This window comes from Podarcis vaucheri (assembly GCF_965113315.1).
Source record: "Podarcis vaucheri genome assembly, chromosome: 9".
Classification (NCBI taxonomy): domain Eukaryota; kingdom Metazoa; phylum Chordata; class Lepidosauria; order Squamata; family Lacertidae; genus Podarcis; species Podarcis vaucheri.
Genome location: NC_138767.1, coordinates 43,174,771 through 43,197,924, shown reverse-complemented (window position 1 = coordinate 43,197,924; position 23,154 = coordinate 43,174,771). Strand labels below are relative to the sequence as shown.

The 23,154-nt window shown below is 40.0% G+C and overlaps 1 protein-coding gene across 4 annotated transcripts in view; it reads right to left on the bottom strand.

Moving 5' to 3' along the window:
• The window catches only part of RAPGEF2 (Rap guanine nucleotide exchange factor 2), a 157,131-nt gene that overhangs the window by 65,349 nt on the left and 68,628 nt on the right, over nt 1-23,154 (bottom strand). For 3 of the 4 annotated variants that reach the window (XM_082237167.1, XM_082237170.1, XM_082237169.1), the window contains exons 5-7: nt 14,996-15,071; nt 12,949-13,116; nt 10,304-10,321 (exon numbers count right to left, since the gene is read on the bottom strand). In XM_082237167.1, the coding sequence (XP_082093293.1) occupies nt 10,304-10,321; nt 12,949-13,116; nt 14,996-15,071 (262 nt within the window). The remainder of the gene's footprint in view (nt 1-10,303; nt 10,322-12,948; nt 13,117-14,995; nt 15,072-23,154) is intronic. The other variant, XM_082237168.1, reaches the window with a different exon arrangement.

Sequence of the window (23,154 nt, the reverse complement as noted above, 5' to 3'; positions counted from 1 at the left end):
TGAGGAAATGCCCTACTCTGGACTCTTTGGTTCTTAATATCTAGGAAGCACCCTCCCCAACAATGGTTTTCTTATTGCATCTTTTCCTCTTGCTGCCATGCCCAGAACACTTCTGTCTCTAGATTTTAGTGGACACACGACACTGGTGGTAATGTGGCTAACATTTCTGAAGTCACAAGTGCCACAGGCAGTAGTTTATAGTGGGTAAGGCTTGAGCTTCCTTCCAGTGATACCTACTAGGAAAAGCAGAAGAGGGATGTGAGGAAGTGTTGCAATTGCTGCTCCCACCATGTGCTATGGCTGTCAAAAGAAGACAGCTCAGATATACTAATCACAGAGCAACACAAAACCTATCTAGAAGAGCTCTCACACAGCTGCTGGGCTTTCTTCTGGCAAGCTGCAGCAAGTCGTCTGACTCACTAAGCTCTTACTACCTCCTCACTGGAGTGGAAGGCACAGCCCTGTAGACAAAAGCTCTCTGTTTGTTTGGGGTTTTTTCCTGTTCCCATATTCTGGTTTCTTATCCTCTTTTTCTCCTTCCTTCTTCACATTTTGTTCTGATAGCCCGACTTATGACAAGACTCCGCAGGTGCAAAGGCTTGATTCCATGGCTACCTGGCTACTGTTGAGCTGCAATAAAAAATGTGTTAGGCTCATGTGGCAGCAGCCTGAGGTATGTGGAACTAGCAGAAGTCATTTTCAAATGCCCTAAGGTGCCCACAGAGAGGTGGAGAAAACAAATGTTTACCAAGGTCACTGAAAGAAGCATGTTTAGATTTAAATTAGGAAATGCTGCTCAGCAGTTAAGCACAAAGGCTGTACAGTCTCACTTCACAAAGGTTAAGTGGCTCACTAAGTATGGACTAGGGACACTGAGGTCCCAGTCACAACTTGTTGATTTTACAGATGGCAGAGATGCATACCATTAGACTTGCACACCTTCCCCCACCATGTGCAAAACCTTCAAGGTCAATTATCTCAAGCCACAAAAGGAAAAAACTTAAGGATGATCAAAAATTAGTTGCAGAACAAGTGAAAATTACAAATAAATGGAAAATCTTTAAATGTTAAAAATCAGTTGGACTTGGTTCATTCTGTATATTCTATGCATGGCATGGGAAGGGTCTATGAGCCCTCTATCCCCAAGTTTCAGCTCTATAACTTAGAACATAGGTAGGCAAAGTAAGGCCTGGGGGGCAGATCCGGCCCAATTGCCTTCTAAATCTGGCCCGCGGATGGTTCGGGAATCAGCGTGTTTTTACATGAGTAGAATGTGTGCTTTTATTTAAAATGCATCTCTGGGTTATTTGTGGGGCATAGGAATTCGTTCTTTTTTTTTCAAAATATAGTCTGAGGGACATGGTCTGAGGGACAGTGGTCCAGCCCCCTGCTGAAAAAGTATGCTGACCACTGGAGCAACCTCCCCCATTTGGTAACACTCAAATTGTTTGACCTAAATTCCCATCTTCCATAACCAATTGGCCATGCTGGCTGAGGCTGATAAGATTTGTAGTTCAGAATATGTGCAGAGCATAAGGTTGCGAAAAGCTGTCCTACTGTATATAATGGCTGTACTCTGGAGCTGTGAAAACAGGCCCAAGTCTAGAATAGTAGTAAGCAACTGACCAATACAAACACACTTAACACAGGCTTGGAAAAATTAGGTAGCCTTAGGATACAATTTAAAGACCTCACTATATACCCATTACTTTGTTATCAAACCTATGTTTTTCATTAGAAATACATTGGAATTTACTATCAATGAAATCCCTATGGACACAGATGTCATGTCACTTGCATTTCAATTCCCAGAATTTACTCTTATCTAATGACATGATATCATTGTCATGCCAATTTAGATGTCAGGAAAGTATGAAGTAATGGAATTATTTATTAGTGACAAAGAATTAGTTCAGAAATAGTGACCATAATTCCATCATAGAGTTTGAAGGTGCCTGAAAGGGTAATCAAGTCCAATACAACGGGAGCCCACACCACTGCATGGATTCAAACGGCCAACCTTATCATAGGCAGGCCCAAGACACTCGGTAGTTTAGACCACGGCGCCACTCACCCCTGCTGGTTGACTGTACACTGATGTCATTGTGGGCAAGTACTAAGTGTCAAGTACAAGATCCAACATTGATGAAAATAGGGTGGTGTTTGGGCATCATTAGTGATGATGGCAGTGAACTTATGAACACCTTACTTTGTGATCTCAAACACAAACAGGAGGTAGAAGATTCAGAATAGCATCAAGTGCATACTTTAATAAGGACATCCAGTAAGTGATGAAAACCACCCATTATACCTATTGCCACGCTTCCAATCTGTAATCCACTGCATTGCCATAAAGTACTGCCAGCTTCTACAGCCATGACACCAATACATCACAATCTCAGTGAGATTAAATAGGGCACCACCTCTCCCTATGAACTATGGCAATCAACAAAAAGTGCCTTCCCAGTACTATATCCAACCTGGAAGATGAACATGTTGACAAAAATATCCAGGGACACCTATAGCAGTAGAATGACTATCTCCTCAGTAACTTTCTTTGTAACTAATCTTTTTGCCCGGCTGTAGTAGGAACAAGCAACAGTAACACTACTCAAATCGAGTAGTAACACTATTCAAACTGCAAAATAAAAGGGCAGGTTTCAGCACATCATTACCCTTTGGTCTGAGTGGCTGCAGTAGATATAATGGCAGCAATTAAGAACTATGTGATTTGAATCATGGTTGCCAATCCACTACTAAAGCCAACCGTAGGCAGGCAGGCAATATGTGGATGCCTGAATATGGCTCTTTAGTTTATTCCCAAACCACTTGAAATTTTCAGTTTTGTAAAAAGGAAAATATAATTACCCTGACTTATTATTATTAATGTATTACTATTTAACCTTAAAATATTACATTTGCAAATAATGTTATAGTACATTTTTCTTAGATTCTCTAGGTTTAGGCTTAGATCGTGTTAACATTCTATCTTCACCACCTCTATTAGTAATATATGCTGCATGGTTAACCCATTTGCTGGTGTTCCAGACCATCTGTACAAATACCATTCTGTTGAGCTGTTACTGCGGATGAATCCATAATCCAGATCTTTAATACACCCAGCACTGAGCACAGACACATTGGTGCCTTAGCCGGGTTTGCTGCTGACACCTGCCAATCTTGCTTTAATTGCAGATTGGTTAGTCATATAGCACATTCTGTTCTTAGCTTTTAGAGAAAAACATTCCATTTACATTTCCTACTGCTTAAAAGAGCAGCAGTGTGTATAAAGGTATTAAATATTTTTAATCCATGACTCCTGTTTAAATAGCTACTTTAAAACAGAAACATTAGAAAACTATGGAAGTGTTTGCGCCATTCCAGCTAATGCCAGCTGTTTTGTTAGCAGGATTTAATAACTAAACTAGAAAAGCCTGCCATATGCAAACACACAAGTTTTAAGCTGCAAAAATACTTTAAAATCTATTTTAATTATACCTCAGAAAAGAAGGCTTAAGTGTTCACATATCTTACAAATATTATACCTTGGAGTGTTTCGAATGTTTCAAAAGCAACAGCATTAAAGCAATCCTGGCTAGTATAGGTGGTGGGCCCTCAATTTTTAAATTTGCATATTTATGGATGTTTATGCATATTTATGGATTACTGAAGGAACTACCACACAAACAGGATCACTTTTCCTTTGCATCAGCCAATGCGGAGGGGAGGGGCAATCCTGCTTACGGCTCTGCTCAGGTGCACAAGAGAGTTTAGAGAGCTTGTAGCAATCTTGTGTACCCAAGCCCACAGCTTAGCAGGATTGCTCACCCTTTGCAACAGCGATCCTGCTTTGTGCTGGGTTCCAAAAGCGCTGTTTGAAGCATGTATCCTTGAACGTTCGAAGGAGAGGGGGCTACTTCAAACAGTGCTTTTGAGAAATTCTTCAACACAGCCACTGCACTCCTGTTTTAGAGGGCCTGGGGTTCCCCACTCCTGCTACAGTTAATGAGAGTGGGCACTGTAACTGCTCCTTACTCTGCTAGGACACTACAGGACGAAGGGAAGGGAGTATGCTTGGGGACCTGGGAGTGGCAAGAGCGTAGCAGATGGCACAAGAGTTCAGTCAAGGTATCTGAAGGTTTACGTTCCATTTAGCCTTGTCTTCCAAACTCCCTGGATTTCAATCAAAGTCAAGCTCCAACAGTTACTCCTAACATTCAGTGCTGAAGCTCCCTCAGTTCTCAGGCATGCTGCTTTGAGGACTGGCCAGCTACTTGGACTTGGGTTCTGCGGTGGCAAAACTATGGTCCCAGTTAAGTATGTGCAGCTAATTATTTCAGACATGTTTAAGTCAAGTCTCCTTAGAATCATAGCCATTGACACTGATGTGATCAATCTAAAGAAAGCAGACCACAGCTTTAATCAGAATAATGAGTTTTGCTGTTGTTTTTATAACTATCATAAGTTTAAGGATACTTGGAGTTTGAACAGTCAAGGACCGACTGCCTGCCTGCCTGCCTGCCTGATTGATTGATTGATTGATTGATTGATTGATTGATTGATTGATTAGTTAGCCACCCTTAATATGGGTGGCGGCTAACAGATTGAGGTTGAATCCTGACAAGACAGAAGTACTGTTCCTTGGGGGACAGAAGGCGGGCAGGTGTGGAGGATTCCCTGGTCCTGAATGGGGTAACTGTGCCCCTGAAGGACCAGGTGCGCAGCCTGGGAGTCATTTTGGACTCACAGCTGTCCATGGAGGCACAGGTCAAATCTGTGTCCAGGGCAGCTGTTTACCAGCTCCATCTGGTACGTAGGCTGAGACCCTATCTGCCTGCGGACTGTCTCGCGAGAGTGGTGCATGCTCTGGTTATCTCCCGCTTGGACTACTGCAATGCACTCTACGTGGGGCTACCTTTGAAGGTGACTCGGAAACTACAACTAATCCAGAATGCGGCAGCTAGACTGGTGACTGGGAGCGGCCGCTGAGACCATATAACACCGGTCTTGAAAGACCTGCATTGGCTCCCAGTACGTTTCCGAGCACAATTCAAAGTGTTGGTGCTGACCTTTAAAGCCCTAAACGGCCTCGGTCCAGTATACCTGAAGGAGCGTCTCCACCCCCATCATTCTGCCCGGACGCTGAGGTCCAGCGCCGAGGGCCTTCTGGCGGTTCCCTCATTGCGAGAAGCAAAGCTACAGGGAACCAGGCAGAGGGCCTTCTCGGTAGTGGCGCCCGCCCTGTGGAACACCCTTCCAGCAGATGTCAAGGCGATAAACAACTACCTGACATTCAGGAGACATCTTAAGGCAGCCCTGTTCAGGGAAGTTTTTAACGTGTGATATTTTATTGTATTTTTGGTTTTTATGGAAGCCGCCCAGAGTGGCTGGGGAGGCCCAGCCAGATGGGCGGGGTATAAATAATAAATTATTATTATTATTATTATTATTATTCATTGGGTATCTTACAAACAAAAAAATTATAAATAGAGAATGACATCCAATAGTGGCCACCCACTAGTGGACCAGGCTTCCACTGGTGAGACAAGACTTACCCTTCCTCTCCTTCCCTACCCACTGCAGCTCCCATACAGCCCAAAAGTTCAGGCCAGAGAGAAGGGGAAGCTTGTATGGCATGGATGCCCCCCCCCCATTATACTTTTTAGGAAAAGAATCCAAAAAGTCAGGAAAATGCTTTAATTTCATAGCTACAGCACCATGGCCAAGAAAGCCTTTTCCCTGGTAGACAACCGCCAGTGATCAGATGTCATGCAACCAGAGCAAGGCTTAAGGTTTGGGTAGGCTATGCAGGAGGCAATCTTCCAGGAAACCTGCCCTAAGCCAGTTAGGGCTTGTCAGGTTGAAACCAGCACTTTAATTCCCAGGAATGAGCTGAGAGGCAGGAGTTGCATATATTGACAGACATTTCATCTCTAGGTCACTATTTCTAGGTGTGATCAGATTAAATGTATTTACTGCATACTGACTGCTTACCTCTGCACAAGTCATAGCAGACTAGTGCCCCCACTCATTAAAAATGGCCGCTCAACAACAAATTCTGATGCATGAATTTGACTGAATACTATAGATTATATTTTTATTCATCAGCATGAAACTAATATCAATATCTCTATTCCTTCTCTAGAACTACAAAAGGATGCAAGATGCCCAAGTATAATGTATATACAATATTCAAATATTGCAGTTAGCAGCAAACCAGTGGTGAAGAAAAGTTTTAGTATTCAATGTTTTTCCAAGTTTTTAACAATCGCCTGTCATTCAATTTTCTACTGAATTTATGTACAGGTTTCAATTTTCTATTATTAAATGGATTTCTCTCAAGGAAGGTTGCCCAATCTTCTCTTAACAAATAAGCATACATTTAACACTAGCATTTAATGTGATACAACTCCACATTTCAGTAATTCAGAAAAAAATGCCACCTGATACAAAACTGCTTATTGAAGAATATCTCAGTAACTCTCTTAAGAGATTCATAAGCTTACAGGGCAGGCAACCCAGCACTGTCAATTTTCACAAATTGGTAACAGGACCCAGACTGGCAGGCATATTACTGACACCGAAATTGCCTAAAATGCAGCATGGCTTGATACACAACACCCTTATTACAGTGAATTTCCAAAGCAACCAAAAGATGGGTCCAATTATGGCATCAATACAAGCTCTTCTTCCAAGGGGAATGGAAGAAGAGCAAATCCCAGTGGACACACACGTTTGCAGCAAAGATGATGTAATGTATAGAGACAGAAAGGTATCCTCAGACAGAAGCTGAAACTTAGGTAAACAGACCACACAGTACCTTGAACTGCTGTGCACTTCTTTCAAGTGTGTGTGTGTGTGTGTGTGTGTGTGCGCGCACACACCCACACACCCACACACAAAATGGCAAAAGAAACTGTAACAGTATCTCAGGTTGTTATCCATACGTTTGCCACATTGATATGACAAAAAACAAAACAAAACAGTACTGGCTATGAGTTAAGAATAGTCACTCAAGCACCTTGTGAAAATATAAATTTAGGATATACGTAAGCAAAACGAAGTTAAATATGCCACTACAGCTAATAAATCCATCCATCCTGACATACATCAAAAAATTCAAAGCCCTAATGTTTTTAAATCATTATACTTTAGGAATACTTAGTACCTGGTTATTTTGTCTAGTACAAAAACTACTTTTGACTTCTACCCTCAGATGCTGCTAATCTCTATAGGATTTCAGATGTTAGGATGAAATATTACAACTGAAAGTATTAAAAAGTGTAGCCTATGACAAACCAATGAAATTAATACAGTGGTAGAATCATAGAATCATAGAGTTGGAAGAGACCACAAGGGCCATCGAGTCCAACCCCCTGCCAAGCAGGAAACACCATCAGAGCACTCCTGACATATGGTTGTCAAGCCTCTGCTTAAAGACCTCCAAAGAAGGAGACAAAGAAGGAGGCAGCAAGAGGCCCCATTAGCTAAAGTGGTACCTCGGGTTAAGTACTTAATTCGTTCCGGAGGTCTGTACTTAACCTGAAACTGATCTTAACCTGAAGCACCACTTTAGCTAATGGGGCCTCTTGCTGCCGCCGCACCACCGGAGCACAATTTCTTTTCTCATCCTGAAGCAAAGTTCTTAACCTGAAGCACTATTTCAGAGTTAGCGGAGTCTGTAACCTGAAGCGTATGTAACCCGAGGTACCACTGTATTGTTAAGCTACTATTAAGTATTAAACCACTAACTTTAGATATACAGCTATAGATTGCAAACATAGTACAATCGTACCTTGGATCCCAAATGCCTTGCAACTCAAATGTTTTGGCTCCCGAACGCCACAAACCCGGAAGTGAGTGTTCCGGTTTGCGAACGTTCTTTGGAAGCCGAACGACTGGCGCAGCTTCTGTGGCTTCTAATTGAGTGCAGGAAGCTCCTGAAGCCAATCGGAAAACGCGCCTTGGCTATCGAACATTTTCAGAAGTCGAACAGATTCCATTTGACAACTAAGGTACGACTGTAACACAGTATTTAACTACTACTCTTAATATTTTTTTATTTACAGAATTGTATTAATGGTGTGAAGTCAAGCTTATATATTGATCTTCACCTTTCCTGAACAGTACATAAAAAGATACAGTGGTCTCTGATGCATTATCTATCTTACTAGTAAAAAAATAATTCACCTTACTCATATCTTTTACAAATACAAACCAAGCCCTACGAGGAACAGTTGAGGGGGTTGGGTATGTTTCGCCTGGTAAAGAAGGGACTGAGAGGAGACATGAGAGCCATCTTCAAACATCTAAATAGCTGTCACAACAATAAGCAAGCTTATTTTTTCCTGCTCCAGAGGCTAGGACCTGAACCAAGAGATTCAAGTTATAAGAAAGGAGATTCTAACTAACCATCAGGAATAACCTTCTGACAGTAAGAGCTGTTCCATGGTGAAACAGACTCCCACCACAATTGGTGGGCTCTCCTTCCTTGGATGTTTTTAAGCAGAGGTTGGATAGAGCTACCTGTCATGTATAATCTAGTGAGATTCCTGCATTGCAGGGGGCTGCACTAGACGGCCCTGGCGATTCCTTCCAACTCTACAATTATATGATTCTATGACCCAGAATTTGGAGCTGGATTAGTTTAAAAATATTGTGGCCCTTATTTGACCCACAAGGCTGTTATTGACAAACCATGCAGACACTGAAATGGTATCAAAGGAACAACTAGGAGCTTAAAGTGAGCTCCTGTTATTTAGCTGGAGCATGGCACGCTTCTACCAACCATCAGCTGATGAATGGTGGAAGCACATCTTGGCCCAGGAGCAGAAAGTGGTTTGCACTGAAACTTCTGCGAAAGTGAATGGGGGCAGGGGGCAACTCCATTTTAGCAGTGGTTTCAATACAAATCATTTCTTGCTCCTGTAGCAACCCTCTTTGAAGGTGCAAGTTCACCTTCAAAGAGGCTCATCACCTGACATCATTGACAACTGTGAAATATGGCCTGTGAGGGCTAGGGGAGGTTTCCACCCCTGTTGCAGTCTATGCATACCCCCTAATGCTTACATAACTGTGTTGGATTCACTGCCATGTGTGCAAATGGGGTTAAAATAGCGATTGACAACTGCTGTGATAGTATAGAATGTTCATAAACAGTAAAAATTCAGGTAGTAAAAGTGTCAACATTCATGAAAGGAGAAATGAGGCAGAGAAGAGTGGGTTTGAGGAAGCTCCAAAGTGAACCTTGTGCTCTCCTGCCAGGGACAGCTTTTCTATTTATGTTGAGTTGAAAACATCAAAGCATCTACATATATTACACACAAGAGACATATTATGTTCAGTATCCTTTTATCAACCAGCGTTCCAGTAAGATGCCTTCTGATGTTGTGTATTTGGCATTTTCAGAGGCCACTACAGTCATAATTTCACACAAACACACCATGATTGCAATTTAAAATAAAAACAGTTATGCTATAGTGATTATGCTACTACTACCTTAAATTTGTATGCAAGATAAAGCACTGGAAGGATAATATAACCATAATAATTATATGTTTTATGCATGTTTTTCACTGCTTGCTTACAATAGTCTAAAAATCATATTTCTGTGACATAAAATTAACTCTTACTAGCTAGTTCATAACAAAATATCACACTGTTTAAATTTTAAACAAGTGAAAATACTGCCACAAATAATTAAAGTAATTCCGTAAGTCCCTCCCCTCCAGCTTCCATTCCACTTTCTGTTTCAACACCTTCTGTATTTTAGGAACGTGTGGTTTCTATAGTATCTTTAGGTGCAACTAATATAGAGCAGAATCAAAATAATCTGTTTTATAACAGTACGACCTACAAATATTCAGCTTGTATCAAAGCCATTATCTACAAACTTCTGCTTCAAAATGCAACAGCTAAAGAGTAAGATAGAGACACTGGTTGGGTAATGGATATTAAATGAGGACATAAATGGAGAATGTTCTGTTCAATGTGAGTACTTTATCATTTCTGTATGTCATATATTGATACCACACGATGAATTCTAACAACAAAATACACCACCACAGGCAATGAATTATTATTTTTTTAAGGTAAAAACTGAAATGCAAGTAATGGTGATGTCACTAGGCTCTATCTACATTCAGTTTGTGTGATTTTAACTGAAGGTAAACTGTGTATCATATAGTGTAACAGAATGGATGCAGCACAAATTTAGCAACAGCAAACTAGTATTAAGACATTAGTTACACTCCAAAGGGGGGGGGGTAAAGGGTTAGAGGACCATACACATAAGTTACAATACCTGCTGTTTAGTGCATTCCTGTGAGCCAAAATGAAATGAATGCCATATAGGAGGAAAGGAAAAGATGAACATTATCAGAGATGCTCAAAACATATAGTACTATTATGAAACTAATGCTATTATGTAAGGAAGGTTCTTAAATGGACTTATGAGTTTGGTGTAGATACTCTCCCTGACCCATATGGCCACTTAACATACAACAGTATAATAGCAGCATTGCTAGTATTTGTCAAGCACTTTCCTTTAAAACATAACATAGATTCACTTCTCTGTCATTATGTACACTAGACTTTGAAACACAGTCAGCTGAACACATACTATCTCAATCAGTATATCTACATATTATAACCCTAAAAGAAACTAGAACACTGTAAAGAAATTCATATTTTATTTGGGAGCCATGTTTTCCTGCCTTGATATGTATAGCACAAAAAGGAAGACTTGCATCTCTAAACTCTCTGTGGGTACATATGAGAAAACCATATCTAAAATGAGGTTCTTTGCATGTTCCTACCATGTGTTTGGAGAGGCACGTCTTCCCACAAACAAACTGATTAACTTTGAGTAATGGGAACATATGATCATAAATTAACATTTTCCTTTTAGTCATTCATAAAACTGATCAAGAAGTATGCCATATTAGTACACCACAAATCAACTTATTAGATTTCAGTAAATTGTTCATAATAAAATTACAATGAAAGTTGGGGTTACATCAAAACCTGAAAAATCAAGCCTTCTGTCATACAAGCAAAACACCTAAGTATTGAAGAATCTCACAAGACATATAAGAAAAGACATGGACAATTAACAAGAGACATAGTTAAACCTTTAGGTGCTAACAGTTGCAGGTGGAATTGTAGATGGAAATTGACAAGAATTTTTAAATTCTTAATTAAATTCCTAATTTAATTAATTTAATTTTAATTAACTCCTAATTTTTAGGAAAGGAAACAGTGAGAAATCCTGAGTACTTTAAAATCCGAGAGAGCACATGAAGAATCTCAAATGGCTATGTACTCCTGAGGCTTTATATTGTGAGGAACTCTGAGTTCCTACAGAGTTAATCACAAACACTAAAGAATAGCTCACATAGTCATTTTGGGAGACTTTTATTCCCTGCATGAAGAACTGTATTCTATATCAGCTCAGGAATACAATTATGTGAAGATAAATCATGTGAACTAGCAATATATAGGGAGATGCTGATTCCCTTTTCATAACATTGTTAAATGTTTCTGGTTTGTCAAGTCTTCGAGTGAAACTATATTTTTTGAGGTGCTTATAGTAGTTTTAAATGTTTGTTTTACTTGATTGTATACCTCTCTGGAGCTTTGAGAAAGGAACTATTAAAATACTTGTTAAATATGCAACACAGCATCAATATACGTGATTGTGAGGGGGTTTACTTGCCACACAACAATACTGAGTATTATTATTTATAGAAATATGATGGCACTGCCTTTTGCTCCTCAAGGCAATTCAGATTAACAAAACAAATTCTTAATATTAGAAAAAAGTGAAAGCAAACAAACTACAATAAAAACAAAGTAAGAAACAAATATAACTTACAAGTTAAAACTCATTAAAAGCCTGATGAAATAAAAATGTATTGACTGCCATATAAAAACCATTTATAATGAGGCCAGTCAAGCCTCTATCAGGAGAAAGCTACACAGATAAGGAAAGGCCCAATCTCACGCTACCAATTACTCTTGGTAGCAAAACAGAACAGGGCTTCAGATGATGACTGATAAGCATCTTCATGCAGAAGGATGCAGTCCCAAGGAGGACATTCTGGTCCCAAGACATTTATAATTTTATAGGTATGTGTAAATTTCGTAATTCCCCATACAATTATGTACTAGAATACTGTTTGCATAATGGAAAGTGCTAATATGAATAGCATTGGTGCCAAATGTGCAGCTGATACTGTGAATTAGTAAGAAACAATACTTGATGATGATGATGATCATATTTGCACATAGAACACAAATATGGGTTTCTTCCTTTTTGAAAATCAGTGTTCGCAATTTTGTAATTCTACGCTACAGTGATGAACTGTGAAGGCTTTTCTCCATCAGTCTGAGAATGCAGAATAATTATAACTTGAAGGCTAAAGCAGTATAGACATAATGCTCTCTCAGATGATAAAGGCATGGTGTAGATTTGTTAGAACAATTTGATATTAGTCACATCAGTATAAACAACCCGCTCTGGTCTACTTCTCATGCTGAGAAGAGATAAAGCAAAATAATGGCCTAAATAGATGATAGTGCTTCAAGAAGAAGTGGCTATTCACAGAACTTAATGTTTCAGTGATTGGTTTATTGATGTCTTTTAAACTAAATAAAGTCAGCAGAATTATCTATTACAGAGATCAAATTTGAATAAAGTGTTTTAAGCTGGCATTTTGAAGCTGATCTGCTCCAAAAGTGGTATTTCTAAACTATTCCAACGACAGATAATATACTCTTAACTACAAGTTCAGTTTCTTCTTTCTAGCTGCTAAAGAATCTCCTACACATGAAATTTTAAGAAAGGCAAATTGTGGCCATGTGAATCTTTCACAAAATGAGAATGAGCATTTGGCAATTGCTAATATTCAAATTTGTTACACTATCAAAATAATTTGGACGGCTTACCGTGTGATAACCTCTAGGTAATGGTGGTTTCCCTACAGGATAAGCATCCACAGTGTCGATAATAGTTTGTCTTTCTCCTTTTTGATTGATTTTCCTAAATCTCCGTCGAGATTGTCTATGAGATGCTTGTCGCTGGAAATATTCTTCATTTTCATCCATATAATCCACCTGATAAAAAGGCATATTTAATAGCAAAAAATTACATTTTGTAATATGATAAAAATAAATAAGGTTATGGATGGCCTCTTCACTGCTACAATTAGAAAGCACGGGTATTCATTTCAGTTTGAGATAGAACACATGAAATGGTACTCTCACAGAAATCAGCAGTAAGTAGTTATAAAACTTTCTGCATTTTCCACAGTAGAAGCTATTCCTACATAGTGAGAATGAGCAGACATAATTCTTAAGACAATTATTCAGCTGACATTCATAATTTCTACAACTGACCTACTGTGCGTGTGCACACCTATGTATTTAGAAGCGTCTGTTTTTTACTCTCTCATACAGAAAGCTAGTTTCTTACTGGGGAGGAAAAAAAGAATATTTCTGAAGGAAGCAAACTTGAAGCTTTCCGGCTGATCTCAATAAGCCATTGGGGAGCTACCCCTCCCATCCTGTGGGAGCCAGCTCTTCTAAAACACAGCATCCTATTTCCTCTAAAGCAAGCAAAATTTTAAAAAGAAAAAAGAAAGATTTGAAGGGAAACTGCACAAGTGTACTATAATAATGTCAACCCCCACAAAAAATCTTCTGATACACACCTACAACAAGTATTGTATTTTGCATCTTGCACACAGCAGTTTCTGTTTTGGAGATGGTAGAAATCTGGATGCTCAGCTGCTAAGGTAACACTGTATTTGATAAGGCTCTGAGCTATGACAAAGCATGCAACAACTATTCTATAAAGAACTCTGTGCCAGTTCTGAATGCTACTGCAAGTATTGTGTGAGGTAGTATTAGCTGCAATACTGTATTGTGAGGCTCTACACCCACTGCTTGAAATATGGAAGAGGGGCAATGCCCTTGTTTCATATGGTGATTAATCCAATTATAGCAGGGCGAGCAGAAATCAGTCACCAAAAGGAAGTATTTAAAAATGTAAATGTTCCCTATACGTAGCGACAAGATTTTTTACTTAGAATTTGTAGAGTTGGAAGGTGCCATGAGAGTCATCTAGTCCAACCCAAAACATTTCCCTTTACAAAACAAAAGCAAAAAACCTACAAAAACAATAAGGTGCAAAATAATTATGTAATGGATTTTGCAATGCCTGAAATGTAAGGGGGGGGGACGGGATGGTCAGACCAGACCAGACCAGACCAGACCAAGCTGAAAAGTAGGTTGTAGAGCTTCCTAAAAGGTCACTTTATGAATTTGCTAGTAGATAAATTAATTGTGTGCTAAGAAGGCCTATGTAAGAAAGTTTCTTTGCACAAAAATGAATTTATTCACTCTACTGCCCACTAAAATAGATATTCTGACAGTATCTCCAGGTGTGTTGCTAAATCCAGCTATCTTAAAGAAATCTTTAAAACTTCTTACAAAACTAGGATTCCTTATTCAACACTGAATTTTAATCTGTATAACAGATAAAATATAGTTATCCTGTATGCATACCTATTGTACACATAATGACTTGGATTCTAAGGCAAGTTAACTTAAGAAAGTTCACGGGAAGAAAGTTTCCCATACCCTCATTCCCTCTGCAGCCACTTGTGCCTAAAGAAACTTGTTCAGACAACTGGGGGTGTGGGCTCCTCCTGAGCAACATGGGATGGGATCCAGAGAGCTATCTAGCACCGTTCTATATAAACACAAACACCCTTTCTAGACAAGTTTTTCAAGGGTTGCAGGTGGGTGCAGGAGACAGGAGTTCTAGAATCATAGACTGCGGGGAAGGGACATAGAACTTTCTTTCCATGGTCTTCCTTAAATTAACCTATTTTAAAACCCAAGCAACTGTTTTAAAGATGGCAAATGATACACTTCTCAAATACATAATTGTACATTTCCTTAACACGGACATTCATCTAGTTTTGCTTACCACAATCATTTCAGATGGCTCTAGAACAATGCATTCACAGCCACGTCTGAAGCTTCCTGCAGAACGTTTGCCAAAACTGAAAGAGGACAGAAAATACTTTGAGCAAAACCAAGTCTATAAAGCTACAATTTTAAAATTTAATGCTACGCACATGACAAAACCACATTTTCAATCAAGTTTCGTCTTCTTCTGAGGCAATATCAGGGGTGGGAGTGTATTGACAATACAAATTAGACTTAAAGGCTGCTTAAAATTTATGGGATTCTTCATTTTGTATTTTTGGCACACATGTTTCATAGTAGAAATTTGTCCCATTACTTTCTCCAATACTATACTGTTGAATACTAAGGCACATGGATCCAAATGTAAAATGTAAGACATTAGGACCACTCTTAAAATAGAAAAACTCAAAACGTTTATTCTCACCTCTGCACAAATCTTGCTTGTACTGATAAAATGCAAGTCACTTGTAAAAATCTGTTAAACCACTAAGAACCTGTCTTTATATAGCTGAAATGTCAATAATTAGAAACTGCTATACTTGCCCAGCATCACAATGCCGTTATGCTAGCATTATGAGGACTATATTACACAGCAATCACTGTAGTAGAAAGGCAGGTTCTGGTTACTGGGGGAAAATGTTCGTAATCTTTGCCACTCCCTTTTCCTCTCAACCTGAATCCATCTGTGCCTCACAATATATGTGGAATTTCAGGTCTTTCAGCTCCAGAGCAGGAGTTCTCAAACCTTGAAGCCCCAGGGCCCACTTCAGATGGCTGAAAATTACTGAGGTCAGCCAGAGACAAAATGGTGCTGCAGGAGCAGAAGCAGTTACAAAATAGTGGGCAAGTCTGACAATCAACTGGCAATAATGGACATCACTTTCTACTAATATGTCATCCATCTTTGGAAATGTGTAAATTCTTCACCACTGTGTTTTCCTTGCGGTGAGCAGTTCCATCGATTAACTTTCCTCAAGCTAAGCACAGAAATTTGCTATGGAGGTATTGTGGCTGAGTGTCCCCATTTTAGGCAGAATTTGCTGATCTGATGAAGGTGGCTTTTTCTTTTTTCTTTTTCCCTTCCTACCCCCACATGCCTCCCATCTCCTGTAATTTCTTCTCCTATTCACCTTTTACATTCAACTTGAACCTTAATCTCCTCCAACTGCTAATAGTGTCTTTCATCCCTCCTCTCTGTTTTTTTATCTTCACTTCTTCCTCCTACAACACCTTTCCTTCCTTATCCCTTTCATTTCTATCCCCCGTTTGTTGTACTATTTTTTTTTTATTAACATTCATGGCGAATATTAACATTTTAGCTTCCTTCCTAATTTTCTTCAACACTTCCTGTGGTGGTTTCTCGTCAGAGGAAGATAACTTCCTTTTCCTTTTCTTTCTTCCTTGAACTCTTCTCCCTGCCACCATTGCTCCAGCTTGCGCTGGAATCGGCTGAAGGCTATGTCATAACTTGGGGGCAGGGAAGGCAAGTGAAGAGGCACTGGACAGGCTATGGCACTGAAGCCCACTTGAACATTGCCTAAAGCCCACTGGTGCATCCTGGCCCACTGTCTGAGAAACACTGCTCCGCAACCACACTTCTTTGCTCATGGCATTCACCTTCCCACTTTCCATCCTTCAGTCAGCAACTTTAATTGATTAAATCAATTAGTTATTGCACTCATACTACGAAGGCTGAATTTTGAATATCAACAAGAGCCTCTAGGTCAGGGTTACCCAAATGCCAGAGTACAAAGTTGTCAAACCTGAATTTTTAGGAATGTAAATGAAATAAAGTCAAGAAATGTCAATATATAATCAAGATTTATTAATCATCAAACAACATTACTAAGAATCATCTTATTAAATACAGAGATCCCGCATTGGCAAGGAAGGTGCACTCTGTATAAGTCAATTCCCTTTATTTATGAGGCTCGCAATTCCTAATCAATTTTTGCACTATAACTTGTGAACTTCTTTTCCACCCTAGGCCCTTTTCAAAGCATGCTTTTGACTCCATGCTCTTTATTCTCCCCATGCGGTCCCACTGGTCAAATGGGGTCACTCTTCACAGCACAAATGAAAAGCAGCACTGTCATGCAAGAGACCACCTTGAGATTGGTCACGTAAGCCAAATCATCATCATCACCACCATTTTATTATTTATACACCACCCATCTGACTGGTGTAGTAAAATTGTATCACACAGAGGGAAGGGAATAAACAGTCTTGGTATAGTAATTCTGTTGTCGTCCCGGTACTAGGATTGCCCGGGGTGTCTGTGTGTTCCTGCTCCCATGGAAAAGCATTAATTGATCCCTTGTAACAGTTCTACCTTTACCTCTAATCCTACAAGCCCATGAAACTTATTTGATTCCAAATTTGAATAGGTCAGCTGTCTTGAGGTGGAAGTGCAGGCTCCTTAAACAAACCATGCTTTGTGGTGGGAACTGAATGATATTTCACCACCTTAAGTGATTGTGGGATCAGTTAAAATTACACCTGAAAATTATATGTCAGCTAAATTATGCAGCAGTTTATACAAATATTCGCTGCTCAAATTAATCTGCAGGGACTCCAACATTTATTTTTGCGTTTAGACTGAGAGTATGCTGAGTGATACAGACGGATAGAAGGATCATAATTTTTCTTTGGGACTATGATTCAAAGGCTGACTAGGAATGCCATGGGGAACACACAGCAGCAAGAATGCTATGTCATGAGACAGGATGACCTAATTCTGCATCACCCCATCCCCCGTCCTGGGTAGACAGTCAGACTTAACCCATGGCACCAATTAGGAATTAAGGAATGCCAGGAAGAAATGCAAGAGTAGAACCTCTCCCACCCTCAGAAATCTCCCTCTCCCATAGGACCATATTCCTAAAATGACCATATTCCTTCTTGTTATCTCTTAGCACCTTTAGATACTATTGACCATTGTATTCTCAAGAGGTTCTGTGAGTTAGGAATCAGAGCCATGACATCATGGTGGTTTTGCTCCAAGCTGCAGGGATGTTTCCAGAGAATGGCACAGGGAATTCCAAACTCTGCAGCGTTCCATTTATTTAAGGGCTTTATGCACTGCTTCTCAGTATATATCTCAAAGACATTTTCAAAAAACATGTACAATACACAAAACTGATATCATAGATTAAAAGATCAAGAAACAGAACCATTAAAACAACTTTAATAATACAAACAACCTGGCATCTGAAACTTAGCAAGGACAGCGCTGCCTGATTTCTAATGGAGGAAGTTCCATAGAGTTGGGCACACTACACTTAAAGCACAACTTCTGGTTGTCATGAAACATCCTTTTGGTCCATGGGGGAGGGAGTGTTATTAATAGTGCCTCCATCCAGTTATGCTGTGGCATCCTGCAAGATTTAATCTTGTCCCACATGCTATTTAACATCAGTATGAAGCTGCCAAGAGCAGTCATCCAGAGATCTGGGGCTCATTGCCACCAATATGCAGATGATACCCAGGTCTATTTCTCCATACCACTTGAACCAGATGAAGCTGTTTTATGCTAAACCACTCCCTGGGGGCAGGGGTTGAATGAGGTCCAATAACTTAGGCTGAAACCTGGCACAATAGGTTGATATATGGTTCTTGTATTCAGGAATTGAATGGTGTGCTCTTGATGATCTCTCTCTCTCACTCTCTCTCTCTCTCTCTCACAGAGAGAGAGAGAGAGAGAGAGAGAGAGAGTAGCAAGGGGTGCCTATTTCCAGCTCTGGCTGATACACCACTTACATCTGTTTCTGGACTGGGATGGACTTGCCTTGGTGGCTCATGTTAAGAGCACTGTAATGTAATCTCTGTGGGGCTACCCATGAAGTTAATCCAGAAACTATAGCAAGAGCAGAACTCAACCTCCAGAGGGCTAACTGATGCACCTGTTGCGATGATGCAATGGCACTTTTTCACTTTGGCACCGTTGGACTGGCCCTCACTTAAATATAGTGCAACCACCTCACAGTACACCAGTTACACAAATTTCTACAAATTACCTCAGATTATCTAGTGGGGGAATTGTGTGAGGGAAAACTTCATGATTTGGAGTCTCAGGCAGGATTTGATCAAACAAACAAGAAAGATTTTATTAAACAAAGGAAGTTTATGACACAAAGCGGGTAAAACAAAGGATACTTCAGGTTATAATGTTATTTCAGGTAACCGTTCACCTAATAATATTGATACTAAATCTAACTGATGTTATGGATTTCTAATCAAGCACAACTTCTTTTAAAGTTCAGTTGCTTGTGTTCAGTTACTTCGTTTCAGGAAGATGTTACAGGTTTGTTTTTGTTTTTTTAGACTAAAGGGTAAATGCTCAGCTTATTTCCAGTTCTTTCACTTCAGTTCTTTCTCAGTTGAACAGCTGTTGCCGCTTAATACTTTGGTTCTTAAACAAGGTGGTACTTCCTGTCAGTTACACGCCCCTTTGACAACCCTATTCCTGAGCTATTCCAAGTAACAGGCCCAAGGGATCACCACACCCCTCTTAGCTGGTTTGGGAGTCTTCTCTTTTTGTAGCAGAATCTCTCCCCTCCTGACTGGAATAAGACCTAAGTAGACTGTATCTTTCCAGATTCTACTTCTCCTGGCTTGGCCTCAGCCTCCCAGTTAATTCCTGGCCTATTACTCTCACAGGACACCACACACTGTCCTTCACACTAAGCTCAGAGACTCCTTTCTGTAGCTTTTGATATATTCCTCAGATGTTTCTACCCAGAACCAACTCTCTCTCCTCTCACTCCCTATCTCCCAACCTGAAACCTGTCTCTCCAAATCCTCTCCTTTTCAACTCCATCTCCTGGAACCCCAGCCAATCAAAAGCTGCCATTTGTTAACCATTTACTGGCAGGGGAAAAGGAAAAAAACCCTTGGTGACCCAACCTGCCCAGCAAAACAAACTTTTCCGTCACACATGTGCATATTACATATGTTTTGCAGGATCTGCGTTGGCCACCGCTTGGTTAGTAAGCTCAATTCAAGGTGTTAATATTGACATAATAAAGCCCTGAACACCTTTTCTCTGTATAAACGGGGGGGGGGGGGAGAGGGGAAGGCTTTCACTGATGCAAGGCTTCTATGAAGTGGCACCCTTACTGTGGAACGCCCTCTCTCTAGATGCAAAGATGACTCTTACACTTTGGGGCTTCTAACATCCAGTTGATCCAGTTGAGAATTATTTGTTAGCACAGGCCTCTGTTGGAAATTGAATGTTCAAGGTCCTGTTACTACTGTAACAAAGAACTGGTTTGAGGATCATAGAAAGTGTACTCTTTCGCTGTTAGTTTTAACACTTTGATAATGCTTTTTTATTTGTGTGTGTTGTGTTCTGATTTATATAACATTTTGTAAGCCATTCTGGGATCTACTTTTGATGAAAGAAGTTTGAAAGTTCAATGAATGAGTAGAGAAATAACAACAATAATGGAGCAACATTGTTGCCTCCATTTTTTTACTCTTTTTGGGGGGTGGGGGGTGCTGTCATGAACCGCTCGTGTACTTAAAAAGTTTACCATTACAACACCACTGAAAGTTGCACATGCTTTCATAGTACTATATCTTGGCATATCTTCTCCTATTACACTATCTCAGTCTGGCACAGATAACACAACAACCTAGACTAAAGCAGACTCAAAACAAAGCTTACCTCACCTTTTCCAGAACAGATCCATACAGTACAGCCATTTGGCATTGAAGTAAGCCCTCTTAAAAATAAGCTTACAATGGACAGAATCAAAGCATTCCTAACTGGCTGGAAAAATGGAAGTCTTTTCACTTGTATAATTAATTTTATTATAATATTCACTTAAGAAGAAAATGCTCCATATGGTTCTATAAAAAGTAAATGGTTTCCAAGGGAACAAACATACTTGCTCTACTAATTGTTCTGAATATAAAATATGCTCTCAAGCTACACTATTCCCAAAACCTAATTTAAAGGCATGGCTGAAAGCATGTTCTCTCTTACCTCTTAAGACTGAAATCATATACACACCTACTAGGGAATAAACCCAATTTGAACACCGGGGGGGGGTCCTACTTCACAGTAGACGTGCATCGGATTGCACTGAAAGTTCATTCACTACCTTTAAGTGGTCTGGTTCATCTAATGTGGCCAGACTTAATATGCCATCACGCCAGGTCAGGATATGAAGCTTTTTAAAAAACAAAAAATGACCCTAGAAGTTATATTTATTTACAAAGAAAACTGCTTGATAAAAGTTTTTAGAGGAGGAAAATCCGTAGGCATGCCACCCGTAGGCATTTCCTCCATAACACGCACAGACATTTCCCCTTACTTTTTAGGAGGAAAAAAGTGAGTGTTATGGTGCAAAAAATACGGTAATTATAGGGCCACAGTTGTGTTCCAATGTTAAGAACAAGTCGGCTACATTTCAATCTGCCATTTATTTTTGTTCCTGTGGCTGATGGCTGACACAAATAAAGTTTCATTTATTCTGCCATTATAATGAGAAATCAGAGAAGGGTGGGATCTATGGCTTATAGTTCAGTTGACTGATTTGAAACTTGACAGTGTTGGGGAAGGTATGCAGGGCTGTCTTAAGCATATGTGGCACCGGGGTGCAAAGATCTGCCCAGCACACACACACACACACACACACACCGGTTGCCCAGTCCCAGGAGCGCAGGAAGGTGGAGCCGGCCGGCCGCGTCAGCGTCTCGCTGGCTCAGTTGCCCCCAAACTCGCAGCACAGAGCCACCTGCAGCAAAAGAGCCCGCCGCAGCGCTCCAACCGATGGGCAGGCTCTTCCCCAGACTCAACTCTCAGGCCCTGGACTCTCGGCCTGGCTCCCCTGAGAGTCCGGCACCCAGGTGCCCTGCACCCCTAGCACCTATAGGTAAGACAGCCTTGAAGGTATGTTTAAGGATGGTCCATCTCAAAGTTGGGAAATAATTGATGAGAAATGATTTATTTTGAATGAGTTAAAAGTTTATAAGGGACTCTGGCAAGTTGATAGGTGTTCTGTGTTTTCCTTCCATAGGCTTTGCTGGGGTGCTTTTCTCTGCAGAAAGATGTATCCAATTATACAATGGGTTTTGGAAAACTGGTTGTTCTTCTGTTGCACAGAACTGATGTGTCTGTCCCAGTGAACAAACAAATCTGTGAGTAGGGTCCATACCGTTGCCACCTACAGCCATCCAGTACCAAGGTACTTGAGAAGCTGAAACTAACCACAGGGTAGGATACTACACCATATTAATAATGTGTGTTTGGGGTGTGGCCCTTAACAGACATAATTTCCTGGCATTTTGAAGCCTGAGTTAACATGGGAACTCTTTAACACAGTGTGTTAAACCCAAAGGTGTTTTTTAATGTTGCTGCTGTTTTTTTCATTTTACAAATCATGTCAGAAAAGCATAATCCTCTTGTCTGTCTGTTCAGCAGAACAATGGCCTGCATAGAAACCAGGTTTTACTACTGTATTTGTTTAGGAGTCAGAACTACATCATGAAAAATTATTATAGCAATTGTAAAAAGGATGCCAAAACATCAGCTGCACTCTAAATACAGAAAGAGAATCAAGCATTTCTGATTCAAGTATAGAAAATGTTTGCTGGCAATACTTTTTATCTGCATATTTGAAACAAGACAGAAAGCTACTACTGTATAGAAAACTGCTTTTGTTGTCTCCAAGCCATGCAAACCCTTAACAATATTTTTTAAAACACTCATTATTTAGAAGCACCAAAAAGAGTAGGGGAGTAACAAAATATGCTGAGAACATGCACACACATGAGCAAATTGGAGACAAAAAGACAATCTGTGCAATTTTCCTGTTAATTAAAAATACCATGACATCAACAGGCCAGAGGAACTTTCTCCATCCAAGTGTTCTATTCACAAACATCCACATTGTCAGATATGCTATAATACACACTGGCAAGTAATTCAAAATTTACAACAAAAAAGTTACAGTATTCATTATTACTCCCTTGCCCTTGCTGGGCCTCTACATTCCTAGTTTTCATGTCCAACTTCACTTCAGTGGAATGTTATTCATCATGAGAATAAATGCTGCAAATGTTGCGCCAATACCAAAAAAAATAAATAAATCCTGGTGAATCCAAGGTTTATTTAGCATATTCAAAATGCATTAACCACCTTCTGTGGTT